The 22,007-nt window shown below is 36.2% G+C and overlaps 2 protein-coding genes across 4 annotated transcripts; one reads left to right on the forward strand and one right to left on the reverse strand.

The window, feature by feature from the left end:
* Positions 1 to 7,826: 7,826 nt before the first annotated feature.
* LOC113726568 (oligopeptide transporter 4-like) lies at positions 7,827 to 16,492 on the forward strand. Its single transcript, XM_027250356.2, has 6 exons — positions 7,827 to 8,448; positions 8,874 to 8,971; positions 13,096 to 13,659; positions 14,142 to 14,394; positions 14,473 to 14,655; positions 15,685 to 16,492. Exons 1-6 carry the CDS (start codon positions 7,927 to 7,929, stop codon positions 16,297 to 16,299), a joined length of 2,235 nt encoding a protein of 744 aa, XP_027106157.1. The 5' UTR covers positions 7,827 to 7,926; the 3' UTR covers positions 16,300 to 16,492.
* LOC113726569 (uncharacterized) lies at positions 12,880 to 21,938 on the reverse strand. 3 transcript variants are annotated; one of them, XR_003457541.2, is made up of 9 exons: positions 21,554 to 21,884; positions 21,309 to 21,410; positions 21,045 to 21,207; positions 20,778 to 20,957; positions 19,825 to 19,959; positions 19,381 to 19,463; positions 18,976 to 19,069; positions 18,434 to 18,888; positions 12,880 to 16,741 (listed from the first exon to the last, which is right to left on the reverse strand). XR_003457541.2 is itself a non-coding variant. In XM_027250357.2 (8 exons), exons 1-8 carry the CDS (start codon positions 21,820 to 21,822, stop codon positions 18,799 to 18,801), a joined length of 1,116 nt encoding a protein of 371 aa, XP_027106158.2. In that variant the 5' UTR covers positions 21,823 to 21,938; the 3' UTR covers positions 12,880 to 18,798. The 3 variants fall into 3 exon arrangements, 1 of the variants encoding a protein (XP_027106158.2); XR_003457539.2 differs by having other exon boundaries at positions 12,880 to 18,306; XM_027250357.2 differs by having other exon boundaries at positions 12,880 to 18,888; positions 21,554 to 21,938.
* Between the last annotated feature and the right edge of the window lie 69 nt (positions 21,939 to 22,007).

Consider the following 22,007-nt stretch of genomic DNA (forward strand, 5'->3'; position numbering starts at 1 on the left):
ATAAAAAGGGGCGTTGGCTTGTGAATATGAGCAGCAGTAACGGTAATGGTCCCCTATGGGCACCATGACTAGGTGGCTAAATTTGGAATTTCACCTTAACATATTAGTATAGTACAGATTGAGTTGGGTTAGTGGAACATTGGTCTTGTTGCCTTACTACGTGGAAGCAATTGGAGGCTGGTGAAGTTGCATGTCATTTAGTGTTTTTTGTCCTGGCAATCTCTTCTTCCCACCTATGTTTAAAACTATGTAGCCCATCTATTTTTTGTATAGATGTATCAAAATGGGTGATTTGGACGAATTTGGATTGATTAAAATGAGTAATTAGTATAAATAAGTCAATCCATTTATACTCATTTAATTAGATGGGTATAAATGGATAAGTTAAAAAATAAATTGGGTAATCTAATTATCCATTTATAATCCATTTATTTTAATTTTTGTAAACTCATTTAAATTCGTTTTTGCAAACTAACTTATCAATTTATACTACCCTTTGCACCCATCATTAGTTTTAAATATTTACGTATAATGTTCAACAAGCCAATTATCAATTTTTTTCCATCCGTACTCTATGTCACAAAATTACATACTATTTAATAATTGAACAATAAAAATATAAAAATTTGAATTAAGTACTATAAAAGTTAACAGAAAAACTTAATCAAAAAATTTGAACTCCTAGCATTTTTTTTGTATGTAAATTTAAATTTTTATTTTAAAAAAAAAGTAGGAAAAGAGGCTAAAACTTGCCATAAATTGGTAATGCTAAAAAATGATCAAGTTAACAAACTAAGATAAAATAAAATGATAAGATAAAACCAACAAATAATAATAATAATGAAACAAAATTAGTTAACATCGTGACAAAATGAAGAATTTGAAAACAAAATGGGTGGGAGAAGACAATACTAAATAGATTAATTGGATTTGAAGGGTTATCCAATAATATTGATTTATAAATGGATATTATTGGGTAACCTATTTATACCCATATGCAAAAATTGAAAATATTCATATCCATTTATTCATGAGCAGGTATAGATAAATTTAGTTAAATGGATTTGTTTGTCACCTATAATTTTGCAATAGCTATTAACATTAGTTTTCTATCATGCAACCATCTACTTTTGCTAAGGTAAATAGTGCTTTTGTCTACGGCTCTTCGTTTGAGCTTTGCATCCTGTAATAATCAACTTTTGATAACGCACAAACTACTACAAATCAATGTACCTAAGTATTCTGAACTCCACTCTTCCATCATCAAATTCATTCACATCCACTCTTAACTCCGTACGCACAACTAACACTGTTATAAAAAACTGGGCACCCTCATGGATCTCATGAGACACGAACAAACTAGTATGCATAAACAAGGGAGTTAATTTATCACGTAGTATTGTACGTATGATGGACGTTCCCTTCTTCCTTTGTAAGAAAATTTCTTCAACAACAAATCAATAGCTCAAGACAAATTATCTGTGCATAATTAGGATGACCCAAAAAAAAAAAAGAAAAGAAAGAAAGAGCATCTGTTTTACAGCTGCGTGGCATTTACCGTAGCCCTTATATTCTTGGGTAAGAAAAAAGACGATTGATATTACACTTTTCTAAACCAACAAATAACAGAAGCCAATTTTCTTGCATTAGAAAAACGACAACTGCCACTAGATATTCCAATCTTCCGTATCAATAATGCTCTATAGTTTGAGCAGTTAATGAACATTTGCTTTTTCTCCAAAAAATAAAAAATAAAATAAAATAATGCTCTATAGTTTGAATCCAGGAGAAAGTTTCCCAAGAAATAACTAGCTAGGGAAACCACAAGTACTCTTGACAGTTTACTAATTGAATGGTTGCTTTCATCTTGAAAACGAAGTACTACTACTAGTTAATAATTGCATCACATATTCTCGTAGATATGGGAATTCGGTGACTTTTCTTTTGTTTCCTTATTATTGGTATTATTATTGTGAGACAGCTGATACATGTAACTACGTTCTAAAACAGACCGTGAGAAATATAAAATACTTCTTCTTTCTTTTTTTCTTTTTTTTTTCTCTTGCTTTTATTAAAATTAACTATGTTGCTTGGACCCATGCTTATTAGTATGAGATTAAGGCTTCATGAGGACAGCACGACAAAAGGTTGCTAGTGTTTATTAATGATGACAAGGTCCGATTGTGTATTTGTTGGGAACCCGATATCAGGGTTGGAACTGGAATATTAAGGCCATGCTTGGATTGCTTGTTTCCATCGGAAAATATTATCGTTTTTCGTGATCATATTTTCCTATCACCTTTTTCTCTCACGTATATCAAATCGTTACAGTAATTTTTCCATGAAAAATGACGAAAAATACAATCCAAACACAACCTAAATTTTGGGAATGTTTGGATAGCAAATTATTATTTCAAATAATATTTTGCTTGTATCATAAATATATTTTTCAACTCACCTTTTAATATTTTTAATTATTTTTTGATCTCACATACATCGCATCATAAAAAAAAAGTGTTATAATGATTATTTCAAGTAATATTTCAAATAAGTACATCACATCATCATGTGTTAATTAATGCCCAAACTGTTCATGGTATTCATTCCTTAATTATTTATTTTTCCACCACTGGACAACTTACAATCTGATTACATTTATGATTGACTGGATAAACATTGTTGACCGGCACGTGCCTAATGGAGCCTAGGACCAAGCCGTCAATGTCAATTGCTCATGTCCCATGACTGGTCTAACCATTATGTCCTCCCCGGCCTCCGCCCTTTATTTTGTTTATTTTAATTTTTTTAATTTATTTTTGATGAAAAAAGGTTCGTGCTTAGATACCTTCGAGATTCAGTGGAGATGTGAAACTTGGGAATTTAGTGCGAGGGCCAAATGCAATTTTGCCCCCAATGATAAATTTCCAGTTTCTTTTCTATCCATGATAGTAAAAACAATCAGGTAATTGCCTCGGGAAGTATATGCACAAGTCGCATTATCTCTCCAATTATCAATTTAGGAAAAAGGAATTGTCCCTACAAGCGAGTTGATGGATAATGATTAAGAAATTATTATGGAGAAAAGACGAACCCAACCCAACGGCATCCAAAAGTCAAGCCATGATAAATAACGGTTTAGTTGAATTGTTATTTGCGTGATACAATTAACCAATCATTCGGCACGGCACTCTTATCTATGGATGGCAATGGGGCGGGGCTCCTTTCCCATCCCCTGGTTCGTTGTCAAATAACTCCCCCCGTCCCTCGTCCATTGCCTCCCGTCCCGTTTCCCCCGCTGTCCCCATGGTCCCCCGCGTAAAAAGAAATTAATTTATCATAAAATATTCATTTACAATAATTCACTGAAATTTTTATTAGGTTACACTTGATTGTCTCTTTATGTATATCTGACTTTTCAGTTACCGGCCCATCTCCTGACCGAAATATATCATTTGAAGTTATTTCAGCAATATACATATATCCATGGCTATCTTTTTTTTTTATATATAATACTAAAATCTTAAACCATTTAATTACCGTAAAATGAGTATTAGTGCATAAGATGCCAGAAATTTATATTCAAAGCCATAACATAGCTTTACAGTAACATAGAGCTTTTCCCATCAAGTAATAGCATTCACAGGTCTCCTGAACTAATTGGCTAAAGATGACCCCCATCATAATAAGTTATATCCATGACTATCTAAAAAGATTGAACAACTCAAAAAATTATGCACACAAAAGCCTAGTACATGAAGCAAAAAAAAAAAAAAAACAGAAGCAAGTCTATACGAAAAGCAAAAACTCCTCGTATGTCCAAGCATTTTTGAGAACTAACAGGAGAGAGGAATAATTCCCAAACACTAATCAAAAATACCTTGAACAGTTAGGAGTTTTGTTACTTTTGTGTATATATATATATATATATATATATATTTTATGCGAGGGATGGGACAGGTGTATGTTGCCCCATCTCTCGCCCCGTTTTAAGGTGGGGGTAAATATTTTGCCCCTGCCCCTGCCCCTGCCCCCGCCCCCGCCCCAATTGTATCCCCGCGGGCATCCACCCCCATTATCATCCCTACTCTTACCTCCTCTTTAATAATTCAATTCAACTTGCGTTTGATAAAATTGAAATTTAAAATATGAATTTATTAAATTATTAAATTATTAAATTTGATACATTTATGTATATATCACATTAAGTAATAAGTAAATAATTTATTACTTATTTATGGGAGCAAGTTTTGTCTAGAAAATTCAGTGCTACTTAATTAATTCAAATATTCAATTTTAAATACTGAGTTGAGTTATCAAACAGGGCTTTAAATATAATGGTTCAATGTTAACATGTTAAGACGGGTTTGATAATAAAAAATAAAACATCTGAATTAATTAAATGACACTAAATTTTCTAAACAAAATTCGTTAAAAAATTAAGTGACAAGCCATTCGCTTATCACTAAATATAATATACATTCAAATGATATTAGATTTAGTACTTAATTATTCAATTATTTAATAGAATCAGATTTTACATCTTAAACTCCATTTTTATCAAATGTGCCCTTAGCGATTTCTTGATAAGACGTAGCTTAACCAATAGTTTCAACTTTCAAGAAGAAACAAGAGTTGCACTTTTTGTGGTTTAGGGAGGCAAAGGTTTGCCAAGAAATACTACAAATGCAAGAATTGTACTTACCAAAAAAATAAATGAAAGAATTATCGGCTTCCCAACATTAAGGAGGAGGACATATACCATCACCTAATTAAACTGGAAGAAGAGAGAGTCGGGAAGACGCTGGGAAATCACTCAAAAAAGTCAATCTATAAACAGTATTAATTGTACAAGAAAAAAAAAATTATTTGGATGATTTATTTGAGATAATTACTATTGTGATGTGATATATGTGAGATAAAAAGATAATTAAGTTTATGAAGTAAGTTATTTTATCTGAAATCAAATCAATCCAAACATACCCATAATTAATGTCATCGAAGTAGTAACGAAGACATGTATGGTGCAAAACACCCCAGGGAAGCCTTATTGAAGGAGTAGAAGAAATGAAAGGCGCTGATAAAGGTTGGGTCACATGAAGATGGCGTGACACCCCAATCAGAATCTTGATCGCAGATTCTGGATCTTCTGCTGAAAGTCTTGGTCAACTTTATTATTGGGGTCTCCTCTCTCGCTCTCTCTCTGAATTATCTCCACTTCGAAAAAAAAAAAAATTACCACAAAAGGATATCTTCACTCTTCAGTTGTTTCTGACGCCCGTGATTTTGTTGTAGGAGCATTTCGTGATAGAAGTCAATGGAAATACCACAAGGCATTTCTCCGACCCACTCTCTTTATTAATGGTGCTAGCTGGGCGAGCTGTCGGCTTTGAATATTATTTTCCGCCCAGTTTTGTCCAACGTTCAATCCCTCCATCTCCATGTCATACTCAAACCTAAACCAGCCTAGACTGGTAGTAGTATTATTGAAGCTCAAAATGTGCAGGAACATTCCCTGGATCAATTTTGATGAGTATTTGATACTGTACTTTTGTGATGCAGATTTGTGGTTTGAGAGACATATGGTGATCCTGTTCTGCATGCTAGTAATGAAGAAGAGTACAGCAGACATAAGCAATGTTGTGGGGGTAAGAATCCAGTTACCCTTCAACAATCACATCGCCACCAACTTCATTAATGAAATGTCACGAGACAGTCGCCACTCACGAATCCCTTTTATGGCTTAGTAACGCAAGTTGTTTGTACTATAAGGAGTCAAGACTGAGGACTGCAGCTAGCAGCATTGGAGCATCGGAATAAGCATAAAGAGATATTGATTTATCTCCATTCCAAATTGAAGTAGTATGTTCATAACACGTACATCCGTATAAACAGAAGGATTAATGCAAAGAGAGAATACTTTTTTAGTTTTAATCATATAGCTTGCACAAACAAAACACAGGTTTTGCTTTCTCTACTCCCAATGGAACCCGGCAAAATGTTCTGTTCTTCATTAGTTCATTTACCTCCAAGGGACAGTAAACATATTGGTCGGATAATTGGTTTTCACGAGTTAGAGCCCATATGCGATTGATCTAATTAGTGAGGTAAACGAGTCGTGTCGAGTTTTGATCTAATCGAATCAAATCTCAGCATAGTTTTATGAAAGTCGAACTCGATGAACTCTCAATGTAAAATTTGAACTCGAGATCGATTCAAAATTAAGTTGAGCTTGAACTTAAAAAATAAAAAAAAATAACTATTTTATTTTTAAAATAAATAAAATAATAATTTTTATTATAAATAATAAAATATTAGAAATATATATGTAATATTACTATTAAAATAAAAAATATATATATAATCGAGACGGCTTGCAAGTTAATGAGATGAATATCTTTGAGTTCGAGTGTGACTCGAGTTCGAATTCAAATTGTCGTGAGCGATTCTATTCTTTTACAACTCTACATCCAATATTTCACCATATGTTCTAAGCGCAAAACCAGAAACCCACCACATGATGCTAGCAATTCGTAACTTGCACAAGATTGATCAAGTTTCAGGCTCTAGTTCCATGTGTACTATTTGAGTAACGTGACATGGTAAAAAGCAGATTCTTTTCAACTTAACCTTGGATGAAAAATTATTGTGTTTTTTTTCTTTACGCACTCGAGTGAAGATGGCAACCATGAGCTCGAGTACTTAATTTCAACGGCGCTTGATAATTAAGGACCCACGCGCCTTACTCCATCACTCGAGTCAAGATGACAAACATGACCTCGAGTGCTTAATTTCGACAGCACTTGATAATTAAAGACCCACGTACATTCTTAAGAGACGTCTTGAGCTAGAGCTGTTACTTGCTGATTCTATTCAGATGTTAGCGACATTTCAATATTTGAAAACTAGCTCAGGTTAATGGTGGGAAGATTCAACATATCCACAGCAGCTGTAAATTGTGAATATAGAAAGTGTCTGCATCTCACAGATGCAATCAAAAAATTTTTTTTTTTTTTTTTTATAAATGAGGGAGGAATGGATTGGAGGGTTCGGAGAGAAAGAGTTTATGTGAAAGATCCCATGTTTGAACTCTTCCATTTATACTATAAAAAAAAAAGAAAGAAAAAAATCTCTTATATAAACAATTCATATGGATTTGTGGTTCAAGAATAGTGAGTGTAGGTGAGAGGTCCTAGATTCGAACTCTCCTACTTACATTATAAAAAAAGGAAAAAAAAATTTAATATAAAGAATTCACATCTATTAGTAGCTAAACTAGGGAAATTTTATCTCCATCTGCACCAAATTGCTTAAATTCGGAATTTTTCACTTATATTCCCTCTTTCGAATCATCCAATCCATCCCTCCCCACCCTACACCAATTACATGACAAGTATTAAAAATTAATTATATTAATAATTTTTTTAATATATACAATTCATATCTCTTACTAGGGAAATTTTATCTCTATCTGCACCAAATTGCTCGAATTTGATATCTCTCATTTACCTTCTTTTCCTCAAACCACACAACCCATTCTTCTCACACCCTGCACCAATTACATTCCAAGTGCTAAAATTTAATTATATTAATGCTCCAATTGGTTGCATGGCTGGTGAGAAATATCCCTAAGAGTCGGACATTAAATATCTCGTCTTAATATTCAAGATGGCTGAATTAAGAATTCTTTTGTCGTACGTACCAATGAACAAATGGCCAAAGATTTAATAATCTGTACATCCTCCCACTAGAGCTGTATAATCTTGTCCTCCTTTTCTTACCTCCCTGTATCCACGCCCTTGTATTTACCACCCCGTACCACATGCATGATATACATTAAATAGGGGTGAGGTGGTAAAGAAAAAACCCATCCCTTCTTTCCAGTCCCGAATCCTCCTCCTCACATTTCTGTAGTTCGATCTCCCACCCATGGGAACTTTGGAGGTGGAATCACTAAACACCACCACCACCACCGACGACCACCACCAAAAATATGAAGACGAGGATGACTCGCCCATTGAAGAAGTCCGGCTAACCGTGAGCAACTATGACGACCCGACCCTACCCGTATGGACCTTCCGGATGTGGTTGTTGGGCCTGCTATCATGTGCCCTGCTATCGTTTCTCAACCAGTTCTTCTCTTACAGGACAGAGCCGCTGATCATATCCCAGATTACGGTCCAGGTGGCCAGTCTGCCTATTGGACACTTCATGGCGGCAGTCTTACCGGAAAAAAAGTTCCGTTTACCGGGGTTTGGGCAGAGGTTGTTCTCGTTCAACCCGGGGCCATTTAACATGAAGGAGCATGTCCTCATCACCATCTTTGCTAATGCTGGTGCCGCTTTTGGGAATGGTTCAGCTTATGCGGTTGGCATTATCAATATTATCATAGCCTTTTACAAGAGGAAGATATCCTTTTTGGCTGGTTGGCTACTCATTATCACCACGCAGGTAACCTGTACTCGCCTCTCCATATATGTCTGTCTCGTATCATGTATATGGTGTAGAAATCTTTTTCTTGATTTCTCAGCCAAAATCTTGTCCCAACTGCCGACAACTTAATTGGTTCGGACAAACTAACTTGTCTGACTCGAATTTGAACATAGACAATTTGCTAATCTTCCCAAAAATTTTTTTTTTTTGATTTCATGCAAAAGTTATCTTCTTTTCTTCTTCTTCTTTTTGGGATTTCCTTTCCTGCTTTTGTGTCTTAGTTTTAAGTATCTCGACTCGAGTGAAGCAATTTGACACCTAACACATGCTTTCAGAATCCATTTTTCTTCTCAGTTTCTACATACGAATTGGTGATTAATTGATTAGGTAAGATATCATTTACTAAATCTAATAAATCTAATGATGTGGGATGGAATCCGCAGGTACTAGGATATGGGTGGGCTGGACTGCTGAGGAAATATGTGGTGGAGCCAGCCCACATGTGGTGGCCCAACACCCTCGTGCAAGTTTCACTGTTCCGGTAAGTTGTATTTTCCGCTCCGCCCCGCCCCGCTTTCGCGGCTCCTGTCCGGCTGCGCTGCAACTGTTGAATTATTAATTGATTGCTCCATCATTCCCTACCTTAGTCCTGAGACCTGCCCTGAAGCTTTTAATAATCACTTTTTGCCCGCCCCAACCAAATTGGACTTTCCTTCGTTCCATCAATCAGCAAGAAGAAAAGCTGCCAAGAAGCACGATGAATTCTTTTCATTTTTGTGCTCTTTCTCCACCAAAAAGAAGTCGGCAACCTTAATTACAAAATCATGCATTGAGGAAGTCGTTATTAAACAGGCTTGAATTCTTTGAAGTTTTTGAGTAACACCAAGTTGCTTGTTTGAAGATCAAGGTATATCACTAGGACTCACTTGACCTAATAATATTTACCTAACATATATCATTTTAGCATTTGTCTAGTCATACCTTCGTACCATTTATTTATTTATTTAACACTCTCCAGTGCTTCTTTTTGTTGTAATATGATGAAATGAAAAGTGATCGAAAATATTTAAAGAAATTAGTTGAAAAATATACTATTTATAATAAATGACATCACTATTGTTAGATCAAATCACTATTGTTAGTTATTACTTACTAAGTAGTAATAATGAATGGTTTACAAGGACTTGTAGATTGCTATTTTTTTTTTTTTGAAACTTTTATAGAATGATGTATTATAGTAATTTTATGTGTATGAGATAGATAAAAATGTAATTAAGAAAAATCTAAAATTTTTTTAAGGAAAAATTACAAACCAAACAAGGATATGACCCTAGTCTAGCGAAATGCAGGCCGACATGTTGGATTGCACGCCTGACACAGTAGTAGTGTCTCTCATCCAATAATGCGATTTGGAAAAAGGCCTTTTTTTTTTTTGGGATAATTTCAGAAACCTCCCCTGAGGTTTCTGACGCTTTTACTGACATCCCCTGAGGTTCTCAAAATTTCACTTACCTCCCTTGATAAAAAATTGGGCCCCTTTTCTGACGTCATCAGGGCCAAAATTACAGATATATTCCAAGTAGTTGGGGTTAATTACTACCGTTTAGTTACATAATGGCATCTGATATGATTAATTAAGCTTAACAACAATAATAGAAACTTGATTCCTGATACATGATTATTGTATTATTTCTTATGCAAATATAACATTTAATTATTTAAATTTGATTTTATTTTTACAATTTATAAAGTTTTTATCACTTATATAATATTTTTAAAACCCTAATACATCTAAATTTGATTTTATTTTTCAAATTTATAAGATTTTTATTTAAAAAAATGGGATACGGATAAGATATCCGGTTGGTTCGATTTGCATAGGTGCATATGAGAATATCCGAATACTCCTGAAACCCGCAAGCGGGATTCTGTGTTTTTTCTATTTCAAGGTTAGCTCGCATGCGGGTTAATGTTATATTTGAGCGCGAGAAGAAAAAATTGGTAATTAGGCTCTTTGGGCATTATAAGTAAATATTTAAATTAATGGCAGTTTTATTACACCAATATTATTGTATTATCATTATTATGATTATTGTATTATTTCTTATGCAAATATAACATTTAATTATTTAAATTTGATTTTATTTTTACAATTTATAAAATTTTTATCACTTATATAATATTTTTAAAACCCTAATACATCTAAATTTGAATCTAATTTTCTACAAGTCATACTTATAAATGCGAAATCTAACAAAAAAGTTAAATACAATTTTTGCAGGTCAAATTTAACAAATGCGAGCTATTTGCAAAATTTTAAATATTTGCAACATTTTTTAAAACAAAAATTAGAAGCTTTCTGCAAATAATTCCCTACCTCTCAAAAAATACCAAAATAAAAAAGATAAGAGCTCGCATTTGCTTCCTAGAAATAATTCCCTAGCTCTTAAAAAAGGAAAAAAAAAATTGAGAAGAGCTCGCATTCGTGGAATGCGAGCTCAATAACCAGAGCTCGCATTCCACGAATGCGAGCTCTTGTAAGCTCGCATTTGTGAAATGCGAGCTCATTGAGCTCGTATTTCACAAATGCGAAGACCCCCCTGACGGAAATTAAACCCAAAATCACCCCTTTTGTAGAATTTTTTTAAAATTCATCACAAAGTTGGAAATTTCTCAATAGAAATACAACTTGTCTGGATTCCTTTCACTCTCTGATATCACTACGGTTGCTTTGCGATTACAGCGGCAAAACCTGTTTTTAATGGAGAAAGATGTAGGTGAATTCCATGATTCTCCCCTATGGCTTGAAGAGGCCATGGTTGCAGCTAAAACTTTTTACTCAGAGCTCTAATTGTAGCACAGCAAATGCACTTGTTATCACTCCAAATTAGTAGCAAAGAATGTTAATAGTTTGAAACCTCAGAGGTAGTTAAGTTGCTTTGCTTTATATGCTATTGCTATTGAAACAGCAAACCTTCTGGCCGTTGCAATTTGCAGCTAGCCGTTGCAAAATCTGCCAAATAACTGTTGCATGGCACATCTGGTGCATGCAATTTTTTGTATTGCACTTACCCCCCCTCAACTTTACTAATTAGTCCAAATCATTTATTCTTCTTTGAATCTTCTACTAATACAACTTCTGCAAAGGGTAGCTATGGAATAAAAATACCTTCTCACACATGAAAATAATATTTTAATCTGATTTGGACTGGATTGTTACCACAAAATCAAAAGCAAGGGAGGTAAGTGAAATTTTGAGAACCTCAGGGGATGTCAGTGAAAGTGTCAGAAACCTCAGGGGAGGTTTCTGCAATTATCCCTTTTTTTTTTTCCAAACGGCAACATTTGGAAAAAGGCCTTTGGATTATGAGATTTTGACGTGACGGTCTCATCGGCCGTCACGTGCGACTCCCAGCCGCATGTTCCCATTTTACAGCTAAGCTGCTCATGTCATCTCATCTGGTTTCCCAACTCGCACATGCGATGATGCGACCCTTTACGTTTAGACGTCAACTAAAAAGTCAAAAGTAAGTAAAAGCTGGGATATCTACTAATTGTAAGAAAGAAACAAAAAAAGAGGAGTTGGGCATCGGACAACTTGACGTATAAACTTTGAAATTGGAGCTTTAGAATTAGAGGTTCGAATAGCTCTTACTTGACTTTCTTTTAGAGTGAGTTATCCAATGGTAAGGACGGACAATGCTATAATATGTATCGTATTGTATTTGTACTATAAGAAGTTTCTCATCAGGAATATATCATCAGGAAACTGCTAAAAAGTTTCGGTTCTATATAGTTAACCACATCTAGTTGATCCCTTGTTGAAGTGATGGGTCTGTGCCGAATGTATCGATGCTGCAAGGGGCAGGATTTCAGTAAGTTTGGAGTTTAGTATTGGAGGGTGCGTGCATGCAAGGACAGCATAAACTGCACAAGACTCCAAATTTTTGTAAAGATTGGCACTCAATTCAACGTTCTTGCTGTATTGACAACTTTGGTTGCTCAGTCAGAGAATTTTGTTTTGTTTATTAGAAATTCAGAAGACCTTCCCTCCACTTAACATCATCAACTACAGTACAAGAGGTTAATAAAAATTAGCAGTTCTATTCTATGAGCTTTCCAGTTTCAGCATTTGAACTTCCCATCTGTTGACAGAAATGAAAAACTTTGAATCAATCCCATCTGTCTAGGGCTCTGTAGTGCCCAGAGAACCATATCTCTTTGCTGATTGCACCAAATTGTCTGGATGATTTAAGAGGTGCAGCGTACTATGAGCTAGCTGAGAGGCATCTATGGCTGGCCACAAGCCTACAGCACGAGAAACCACAATACATCACATAATAATTGTTGCAACGAGTAGTTCTTATCGCCAAATTAACATCATCATTTCTGCGCTAGCGGGAAAACGGATAAGCAAATATGCTGGGCATTTACAGCAATTACAGGGAGTAGTACAAACCAAATATTCACCTCATCGTAAACCGCATCCGAGATTGTTCAAGCACTAGTTGTTGACAGATACCACAAATTAACTCATTTTATAACCGGCAATGTATCTCCCTATTTTCATTTTGTCTTGACTGCGTCTCAACAACATTTTCACAATCTACACAATTCAATTCTTTTTCTGAAACAAGTTAAATAACATTCATTTTTCTTTTGCAGGGCCTTGCATGAAAAAGATGAGCAGCGCGTGACGAGGGCAAAATTCTTCCTAGTTGCACTGATCTGCAGCTTTTCTTGGTACCTGTTCCCGGGATACCTCTTCACAACACTCTCCAGCATCTCATGGGTCTGTTGGGTATTCTCCAAGTCAGTCACTGCCCAGCAAATAGGTTCTGGCATGAGGGGCCTTGGTATAGGAGCATTAACACTGGATTGGTCTGTTGTTGCATCCTTCCTGTTCAGCCCCCTAATTAGCCCTTTCTTTTCCATTGTCAACGTTCTCGTGGGGTATGTGTTGATACTCTACATATTCATCCCCGTTGCCTACTGGGGCCTTGACTTGTACAGTGCTAAAAGATTTCCCATTTTCTCATCACACTTGTTCACAGCCAAAGGTCAAAAGTATGACATAGTAGCGATAGTAAATGACAACTTTGAGCTCGATTTGAACAAGTATGAGGAGCAAGGAAGGATACATCTGAGCATGTTCTTTGCTCTAACTTATGGTTTTGGTTTTGCCACTATCGCATCCACTCTTACACATGTGGGCTTCTTTTATGGAAGGTAATACTAAGCCTGAACCCCTCTTTTATTTTCCTTTCATTAACACCCTTTTCCTAGTCTAATATATCAATATACCACTTGCAAAGAAGATTCATTTAGATACATTTTCCATTCTTTCAAAAATGACTTTCCGAGCCTTTAACTGTTTCTTTGTCTAAACTTGTTTTTGCCTTATCTTCAAGAGCAACTTTAAATTTTTGGAGTTCTGGTTTCAAAAGATTTTTAATCAGAATGGTGAAACTATAGTGGCGAATTTCAAATTCATACCACCTTTTACCTAAGTATCTTATTTTGGCATTGACGCAGAATCCAATAAATATGAAATGGTACAACTCACTCTTTTGATTAAAATTTTGCAGCAAATATTCCTTTAGAACAGAGAATTCAATGTGTTGAAAACATTTCATTCAAATTGATTTGTTACTATATTGTTATTTCAACAATGTTGGGAAAATACTGAAACTTAACCATACATACTGCAGGGAAATTTATGAAAGATTCCGTGCTTCGTACAAAGAAAAGGAGGATATACACACAAGACTAATGAGAAGATACAAGGACATACCTTCATGGTGGTTTCACGTCTTGCTCGTTATAACAATATTAGTCTCGCTAATACTCTGCATTTTCTTGAACAAACAAGTTCAGATGCCATGGTGGGGTCTCCTCTTTGCCAGTGTCTTGGCCTTTGTCTTCACACTTCCAATCAGCATCATAACTGCCACCACAAACCAGGTAATATAAAAGAAAAAAAATCTTGGTTTGCTTTACAGATCATTGTATCCTGCTGACATTGTAGAGATTGATTTGCAGACTCCAGGCCTGAACATAATCACAGAGTACATAATGGGTATAATATATCCAGGAAGACCGATTGCCAATGTTTGCTTTAAAGTTTATGGTTACATGAGCATGGCCCAGGCAGTCTCATTCCTCAGCGATTTCAAGCTGGGCCACTACATGAAGATTCCCCCGCGATCAATGTTTCTAGTCCAGGTAGATTACATTTACATTCTTAGCAAGAATGCTACAATTAAAGCTCTATCATCCAAATGAAAGCACATCATGATCATAGCTAGAGTACTTTTGCAATGCCATATGATTAACAAACTGAGGACTCTGTTTCTCCATAGTGTAGTTAGTCCCAATGAACATCTTGAGGTCTACTAAGTACTTTTGACATGCTCTTGTAACTAATACAGACCTAGAGAAGCTTTCAGTTCACTTAGATGCATAGGTCACTTTTGCCCCCATAATTTACTTTGAAGTACCACCCCTTAAAGTTTATAAAGTTATAGCGATCTCCCATGTAATTCTGTCGCTATGTTTTATTGACAGTCATCTCCCTTTCTGACACTGTTCATAATTCTGAGCAAAGAGCCTGATATTTGCTCACATGTAAGCCTAAGGGGGTCTATGTTTATGAGGTTACTGACTTTCTGTATTCAAACCCTAATTATCAATATGCCAATACTTAACAGAGGGTATTGTAATCTTCCAAATATGCCTACGGTATAATAAAGTCTATGGGATGCAACTGCTACTAAAGACATGCCTGGAAACTTCATGTATGTCAATCTTCTTTTTGGCATTAATGATGCCTGTCAAAGGGCATACTTAATTTAATTAAGATGTCAATGACTTTTGGAACTAATAAACCTTATTCAAAACTAGGACTAAGGGCAGAGATCATTTCATCTCAAAGATGCTTAAAGGAAATAAACCTTTTTAAGGATTTTGAACCCAAACAGACGGGTGGCACAAAGAAAATTGATAAGACTACCAATGAAAATAGCATCTATAAATCACACAAATACGGCATGTATAAACAAAGAAAGTGCTGCTTTGCTTTAATGAAAAAACAAAATGTACACTAGGATCAGAAGTAATAATTACACAGCTAGTCATCTCAGAAAACATACTAGAACAAGGAATTCTGTAGCAAAACTGTTCAAATTTTCTTTTGAATCATACTTAAGGTGGTATTAACATCAGGATATCTTATTTCCTCTTGGGTGAATCCAGTTCATAGGAACAATTGTAGCAGGCACCATCAACGTATCTGTGGCGTGGTGGCTGCTGCACTCCATTAAGAACATCTGCCAGGATGACCTCCTTCCACAAGATAGTCCATGGACATGCCCTGGAGACCGGGTGTTCTTTGATGCATCTGTCATATGGGGTTTGGTTGGACCTAAAAGGATTTTTGGAACTCTAGGAAACTACACTGAAATGAATTGGTTTTTTCTTGGAGGGGCCCTGGGACCTATTATAGTTTGGCTCTTCCACAAGGCATTTCCAAAGCAGTCTTGGATTCCTCTAATTAACCTCCCAGTCCTTTTGGGAGCAACAGGTGCCATGCCCCCAGCAACACCATTAAATTACAATGCCTGGATCATAGTCGGAACCATTTTCAACTTTTTTGTCTTCCGTTACCGAAAGCAGTGGTGGCAAAGGTACAATTACATTCTTTCAGCAGCTCTGGATGCTGGTGTAGCTTTCATGGCTGTGCTGCTATACTTCACAGTGGGAATGGAGAATAGAGAAGTTACTTGGTGGGGCACAAAGGGGGAACAGTGTGATTTGGCAACATGTCCAACAGCCAAAGGCATAACTGTTGATGGTTGTCCAGTGCGCTAATGGATAAATGATTACAAACATCATCGCTGCTTGTGGTCTCGAAAATTTGCAGAACACACTACGTGGATGGTTGGATTCTTCATTTACAAAGAAGACCTTAGATATCTAATATTTTGTACACAAGCTATTTATTCAACACTCTGATGTTAAACATCCTCCAAGAAATGTCAAAGGCCACATCAATTCTTATTTAGTAGGAGAATTATGTTATTCAGTTGCTTTGACTTTAAGATGTCATATTCTTTTGGTCAACACTCTGCAATCAAAATAGAATCTGCAACATCTATGTCAAAAGTTTCTAAGAGACAATTGTTGACATAGGGTTAGGCATGCATTTTCAATTGCCATTCAACTAAGACATTTCACAAACAATTGATGTGACTTATTGAACTACGGTATATATGTCAAAGTAGGGGAGCAGCTACACCACATTTCCATTGCCCTGTTAACATGGAGATTTGATCAATGACTGAAATTCATTCTCTAACAAATAAAAGCTCTAACAGGACTATAAAATCAATCTTTAAAAAGCAATTTAAATGACATAGTAACAGATAGGAAGAGATTGAGGTAAAGAGAACAAATTAGAATTGTCAATTCCTTCTCAATGCAGCAAGACTAAAAGCAAGGAGACTTTTTCTGCTAGCAGAAGGCAAAAGATTATGTTTATGTGCACCAGTAGACAGCTAACAAAATTTACTTTCCCAACATCTCCAGTATGAGAGTATATGTGAGGAAAAAGACTATGATGCAGATAACTTCCATAATTTCTAGGGAAGATCCATCAATTTTGTCAGAAAAATAACAGATATCAAATTAATCAAGATTTGCATTACAAATACTGTTGACAATAAAATGCAGCAATCAAATACTGAAGGAAGATAGCTTTGTTTTCACCATGCATTCCCCATACAACCCTCTGCCCAGGCGAACATGCAAGAACAAGGAGTTCTGTAGCAAAAGCTGTTTCGTTGGCAGTGAAAATCATATTTTACAGAAATATTACCATCAGGTTTTATAATTCTTTCTTGGGTGGATCCAGTTCATAGGAACAATTATAGCAGCACTATCAACATATCTGTGGCATGGTGGCAGCTGCACCCCATTGAGAACATCTGCCAGGATGACCTCCTTCCACCAGATAGTCCATGGACATACCCTGGAGATAGGGCGTTCTTTGATGCATCTGTCATAGAGGGTTTGGTTGGACCTAAAAGGATTTTTGGAACTCTAGGAAACTACACTGAAATGAATTGGTTTTTTCTTCGAGGGGCCCTGGGATCTACTATAGTTTGGCTCTTCCACAAGGCATTTCCAAAGCATTCTTGGATTCCTCTAATTAACCTTCCAGTCCTTCTGGGAGGAGGAGGTGCCATCCCACCAGCAACACGATTAAATTACAATGCCTAGATCATAGTAGGGATCATTTTCAACTATTTTGTCTTCCATTACCGAAAGCAGTGGTGGCAAAGGTACAATTACATTCTTTCAGCAGCTCTGGATGCTGGTATAGATTTCATGGGCATGCTGCTATACTTCACACTCGGAATGGACAATAAAGGAGTGACTTGGTGGGGTACAAATGGGGAATACTGTGAATTGGCAGCATGTCCAACAGCCAAAGGCCTCAATTGAAGGTTGTCCAGTGCACTAATGCATAAGTGATTATACACATCATCTGCATTTGTAGCCTCATTGGATTTTTCATTAACACAGAGGACTTTAGGTATCTTACATTTAGTACACAACTATTTCTTCAACATTCTGATGCTAAACCTCCAAGAAATCTCAAAGCCCATAGCAATCCCAATTAAGTAGGAAAAATATGTCAATCAGCTGCTTTGATGTATTATGATATCCTATTCTTATGCAACTTCTATGCCAAAAATCCTTTTGGTCCAAGAAAAGCTTTGGAAATGTTGAAAAGCTCTAAAGCAAAACCTTTTGGTCCAAGAAAATCAAGAAAGTAACACTCTTTTAAGTCCTTCAATGCAAACATCTTCCACACTATATGAAAGAAACTGATTAGTGAAATATATTACTGCTAAACATGCTAGCCTTTTTTTTTTTTCATTTTTTTTGGGACAATAAAATCAACTTGGAGGAAATGTGAATATAGTAGTATTAGTCTTACCAGAAGGGAATGGTGGAATAGAAAGGCAAACTGAGGCAAGGGAGATTGAGGCGGGAGTGGTAGAGGTGTGCAAAGAGTGAGGAGAAGGATAGCTGTAGAAGATGACGACATGTGGGGTTTTGGCCTACGATGTAGAACTCCGACATGGTAGCACTGGTGGTCGTGGGGGACAGTGGAAGGAAGAACAATGAGAGAGCCATTGGGCTAAGCTTCATGAGGAAATGTCCTTGCCGGTTGCTGGTTCGACTAATTGTACAGCCATTTCCTTCCAACAATGTCATTCAACTTCTTTAAGCCTAGTTTGGGATTTGGAAAATAAATATTTATATTACAGGATGAAAATTCATCTCTGTACGTTAATGCGCTCAGGATGAGCATGATGAGAGCCATTTGTTATATTCATCCATCCGGATGATGAAGGAGCTGGAACCTGGAGAGCCACCTCCACCACAAGCCTTCATATTTGAAAATACAAAGAAGCTTCAGAGGAGTATTTCACAAGACAACCAGCAGTCTAAGTTTTTTACAATCACCAAGCACACCTTAGAAATTTCGGAAGTATCAGTATTGACATCCATGCTCCTCAAACACATTTTAAGATTGTTTCGTTGCATGTAAACAACAGCTCCTATAGACCTGAATCAACACCAAAGATCCAGATCAGAATAGAGAACAAGAATTGATAGTGTATGTGCACACTACAATTACACCACCATTCCTTAACTAGTCCTGCTAGACAAGGTTTTTTCCTATGATAAAATTAAACACCGTAAGGAATAGTTTTCAAACCACAGGGCAGTTTCATAAACCAGGAATACTTCAAAAACCTCAATACTAGCGTGATATACCAGAAAACGACTAACAAAGTAAATCAAACACTCTGCATTTAGCTTGTTAGACCAGAAACAATAAAAATGAATGAAAAGAAGACTTTACTAAGATACTACCTTAGTCCAGCCACAGCACTTCTTCTGCTAAGTTCCTTGCCAACCTCATCAATTAAATCTGAACTACCATAAAGTCTGACCCCCTAAAAAAAATAAAGGAGTTAAAAAGTGTACATAAATTACCAGAAAACAAATCAAATAAATAAATCTACAAACATTTCTGAAGAGCGATTTTCTCTGCTAGCAGAAGTTAGAAAATTGTGCTCATGCTCACAGAGTAAAAATCCAGCGACATGCACTTTTCCAAAATCTCCACTATGAAAGTATATGTGAAGAACATGGCTATGATGCAGGTAATTGTGCTTTATTATAATTCTTAGGTAAGATCCATCATTTTTGTCAGACAAATAACAAATATCATATTTCATCAAGACTCTTATTCCAAAGCTTTTGAGGCAAAAAAGAAGCAATCATGATCCTGAAGGATGATAACTTTATTTTTACCAGGCATTCCCCATACAAGCCTCTGCCCAACCGAACTTTGAAAACCTTATCCAACAATTTGTTTGCAGCAATCTGTCGAGTAGACACAGAGGAGATGCCTCCAGCAATTATATCCATGGCACTCATCTCCATCAACTGTCACAGAAAGAGAATTGGTATGACTAAGTTAAACTTTTGAAGAAAAATTTAAACCTGCTGAATTTGATGCATAAAGGAACACACAATGCAGAAAGCATATACTTCAATCCTGATTAGTTTGAAATAAATTGAATTGAAATAATTTTAATTTTTTTAAAAGATTATTTTTCCCTATGTTCCAGTAAATTAACACTTGATCTTTTCATTTCCTTCCTTTTCCTTCTTCAATCCAAACAAAAATTTAGTATTCCTTTCTTTTCCTCTCATACTTAATCCAAACAAGATAGATGGAAACCACTTTCCATTAATACCCTTTCCTTTCCTTTCCTTTCCTTTCCCTTCCATTCCTTCAAACCAAACGGTGCCTTAATGAAAGGAAGATGCACATGGCTACCAAGAGAAAGGTTATGGCACTTATTTTTCTGGATTTTTTGTAGAAAAATTACTGTAGCGATTTGGTATATGTGATAAAAAGGTGATAGGGAAATGTGTTCACGGAAAATGTAGTAATTTTTCTGAGGAAAATCGCAATCCAAACGGGGCCTTAGATTTCTTCTTTTGACAGAAATGATGAGAAACCCACATAAAATCAGACAAAAACCAACTTGTTCTCAATGTAATACAAAAAATTAGCAGACTTGAGTATCTGAAGGCTCCCGCTAAGTCCTATTCACCACTAGGCAATGACCTCAAAAGCCAGTGTCAGTGTGTAACCCCCCAAATAAGATTAACTTTGAACTCTGAGCTACCCAGAGAATGGGAAACCAACAATAATTGCAAACTTTACAACAATTTGAGTCACTTCTAAGTCAAACCTGCTTATACATCTGTGGATTAGTGATGCAGTTGAGCTTCGAGCGCCATTCACGAATACCAACATTAAATGTTTCGCTGTCTGGCAAACTCCATCTACGAAGATCTCCATCTTCAATGTACTTGAGAACCAATTCCACACGCTCTCGGTCTTTAGGATCTGTCAGACCTATACTGTTCTCCTATTATTTTATCCAAACTACTGTGTCAAAAAATCTACGTAAAAAGACAAGTATATAAACATAATACTGCAAAGCAGTAATACTTACATCATCCGAGACAATTTCTGAAAGCTTAGAAGAGAAATATTCATAGACAGCAAAGGAGCTACTCTTCTCAAGATTGACATGTAACGCAAGGTTCTCATTCAAATTTTCCTTAGGAGCAGGAATCTTCGCCAACGTCGACTTACGATGATCAAATCCTATTACCCTAATTAAAACAACAATTAGACTCAACTTATATTTTCAGGAAATTTCTTCGCAAAAAAGAACTCGAATTGAAAGAAAAGGAAAACAGAAAAAAAGACATACTTGCAAGATGTTTGCTTGAAAAGCTCTAAAGCAAAACCTTTTGGGCCAAGAAAATCAAGAAAGTAGCACTCTTTAAGTCCTTGAATGCACACATCTTCCACCCTGTATATAAAAAAATGATTACTGAAAAATACAAGACATATTAACCAATTTTTCTTTTTTTTTTTTTTTTTTTTTGCGTTCGAGTTGTTTGGCATAAAAAAGTCAACATGGAGGGAGTGCGAGTATAGTAGTATTAGTTTTACCGGAAGGGAATGGCGGACGAGGAAGGCAGAATGAGGCAAGGCAGATTGAGGCGGGAGTGGTAGAGATGTGCGAAGAGTGCGGAGAAGGCACCGGAGAAGGAAGGATAGTTATAGAGGACGAGGACGTTTGGGGTTTTGGCTTCGGAGGCCTTGGATAGGGCTTCAAGAGCTGCGTCCGATCGAAAACTCCGGCATGGTACCACTGGTGGAGGTGGTGGTGGTGGTAGAGAACAGAATCTCCACTTTCGGCAGAATACTGAAAGAGCCATTTTGGCGAAACTGGAGGAGCAAATGTCCTTGCCGGTTGCCGGTTGCCGGTTCGACTAATAATGCCAGCGTTGCCAAAGAATAAAATAGATAGATAAATAAATAAATAATGCATGTGTAATTAACTCTTCCAAACGACTTCGTTCCACTTTCTTTGGAGTTTGGAGGGGGTGAAAAAGCAAAAGTA

The sequence above is a fragment of the Coffea arabica genome, chromosome 2c (assembly GCF_036785885.1).
Source record: "Coffea arabica cultivar ET-39 chromosome 2c, Coffea Arabica ET-39 HiFi, whole genome shotgun sequence".
Classification (NCBI taxonomy): domain Eukaryota; kingdom Viridiplantae; phylum Streptophyta; class Magnoliopsida; order Gentianales; family Rubiaceae; genus Coffea; species Coffea arabica.

Excerpts from the sequence above, each read along its gene's own strand:
- LOC113726568 (XM_027250356.2), top strand. The coding sequence starts at position 7,927 with ATGGGAACTTTGGAGGTGGAATCACTAAACACCACCACCACCACCGAC. Across the intron at positions 8,972-13,095 it reads GTGCAAGTTTCACTGTTCCG|GGCCTTGCATGAAAAAGATG; the intron begins GTAAGTTGTATT and ends TTTCTTTTGCAG. Across the intron at positions 14,656-15,684 it reads GATCAATGTTTCTAGTCCAG|TTCATAGGAACAATTGTAGC; the intron begins GTAGATTACATT and ends GGGTGAATCCAG.
- LOC113726569 (XM_027250357.2), bottom strand. The coding sequence starts at position 21,822 with ATGGCTCTTTCAGTATTCTGCCGAAAGTGGAGATTCTGTTCTCTACCA. Across the intron at positions 21,208-21,308 it reads TTCAAGCAAACATCTTGCAA|GGTAATAGGATTTGATCATC; the intron begins GTATGTCTTTTT and ends TGTTTTAATTAG. Across the intron at positions 19,070-19,380 it reads AGTGCTGTGGCTGGACTAAG|GTCTATAGGAGCTGTTGTTT; the intron begins GTAGTATCTTAG and ends GTGTTGATTCAG.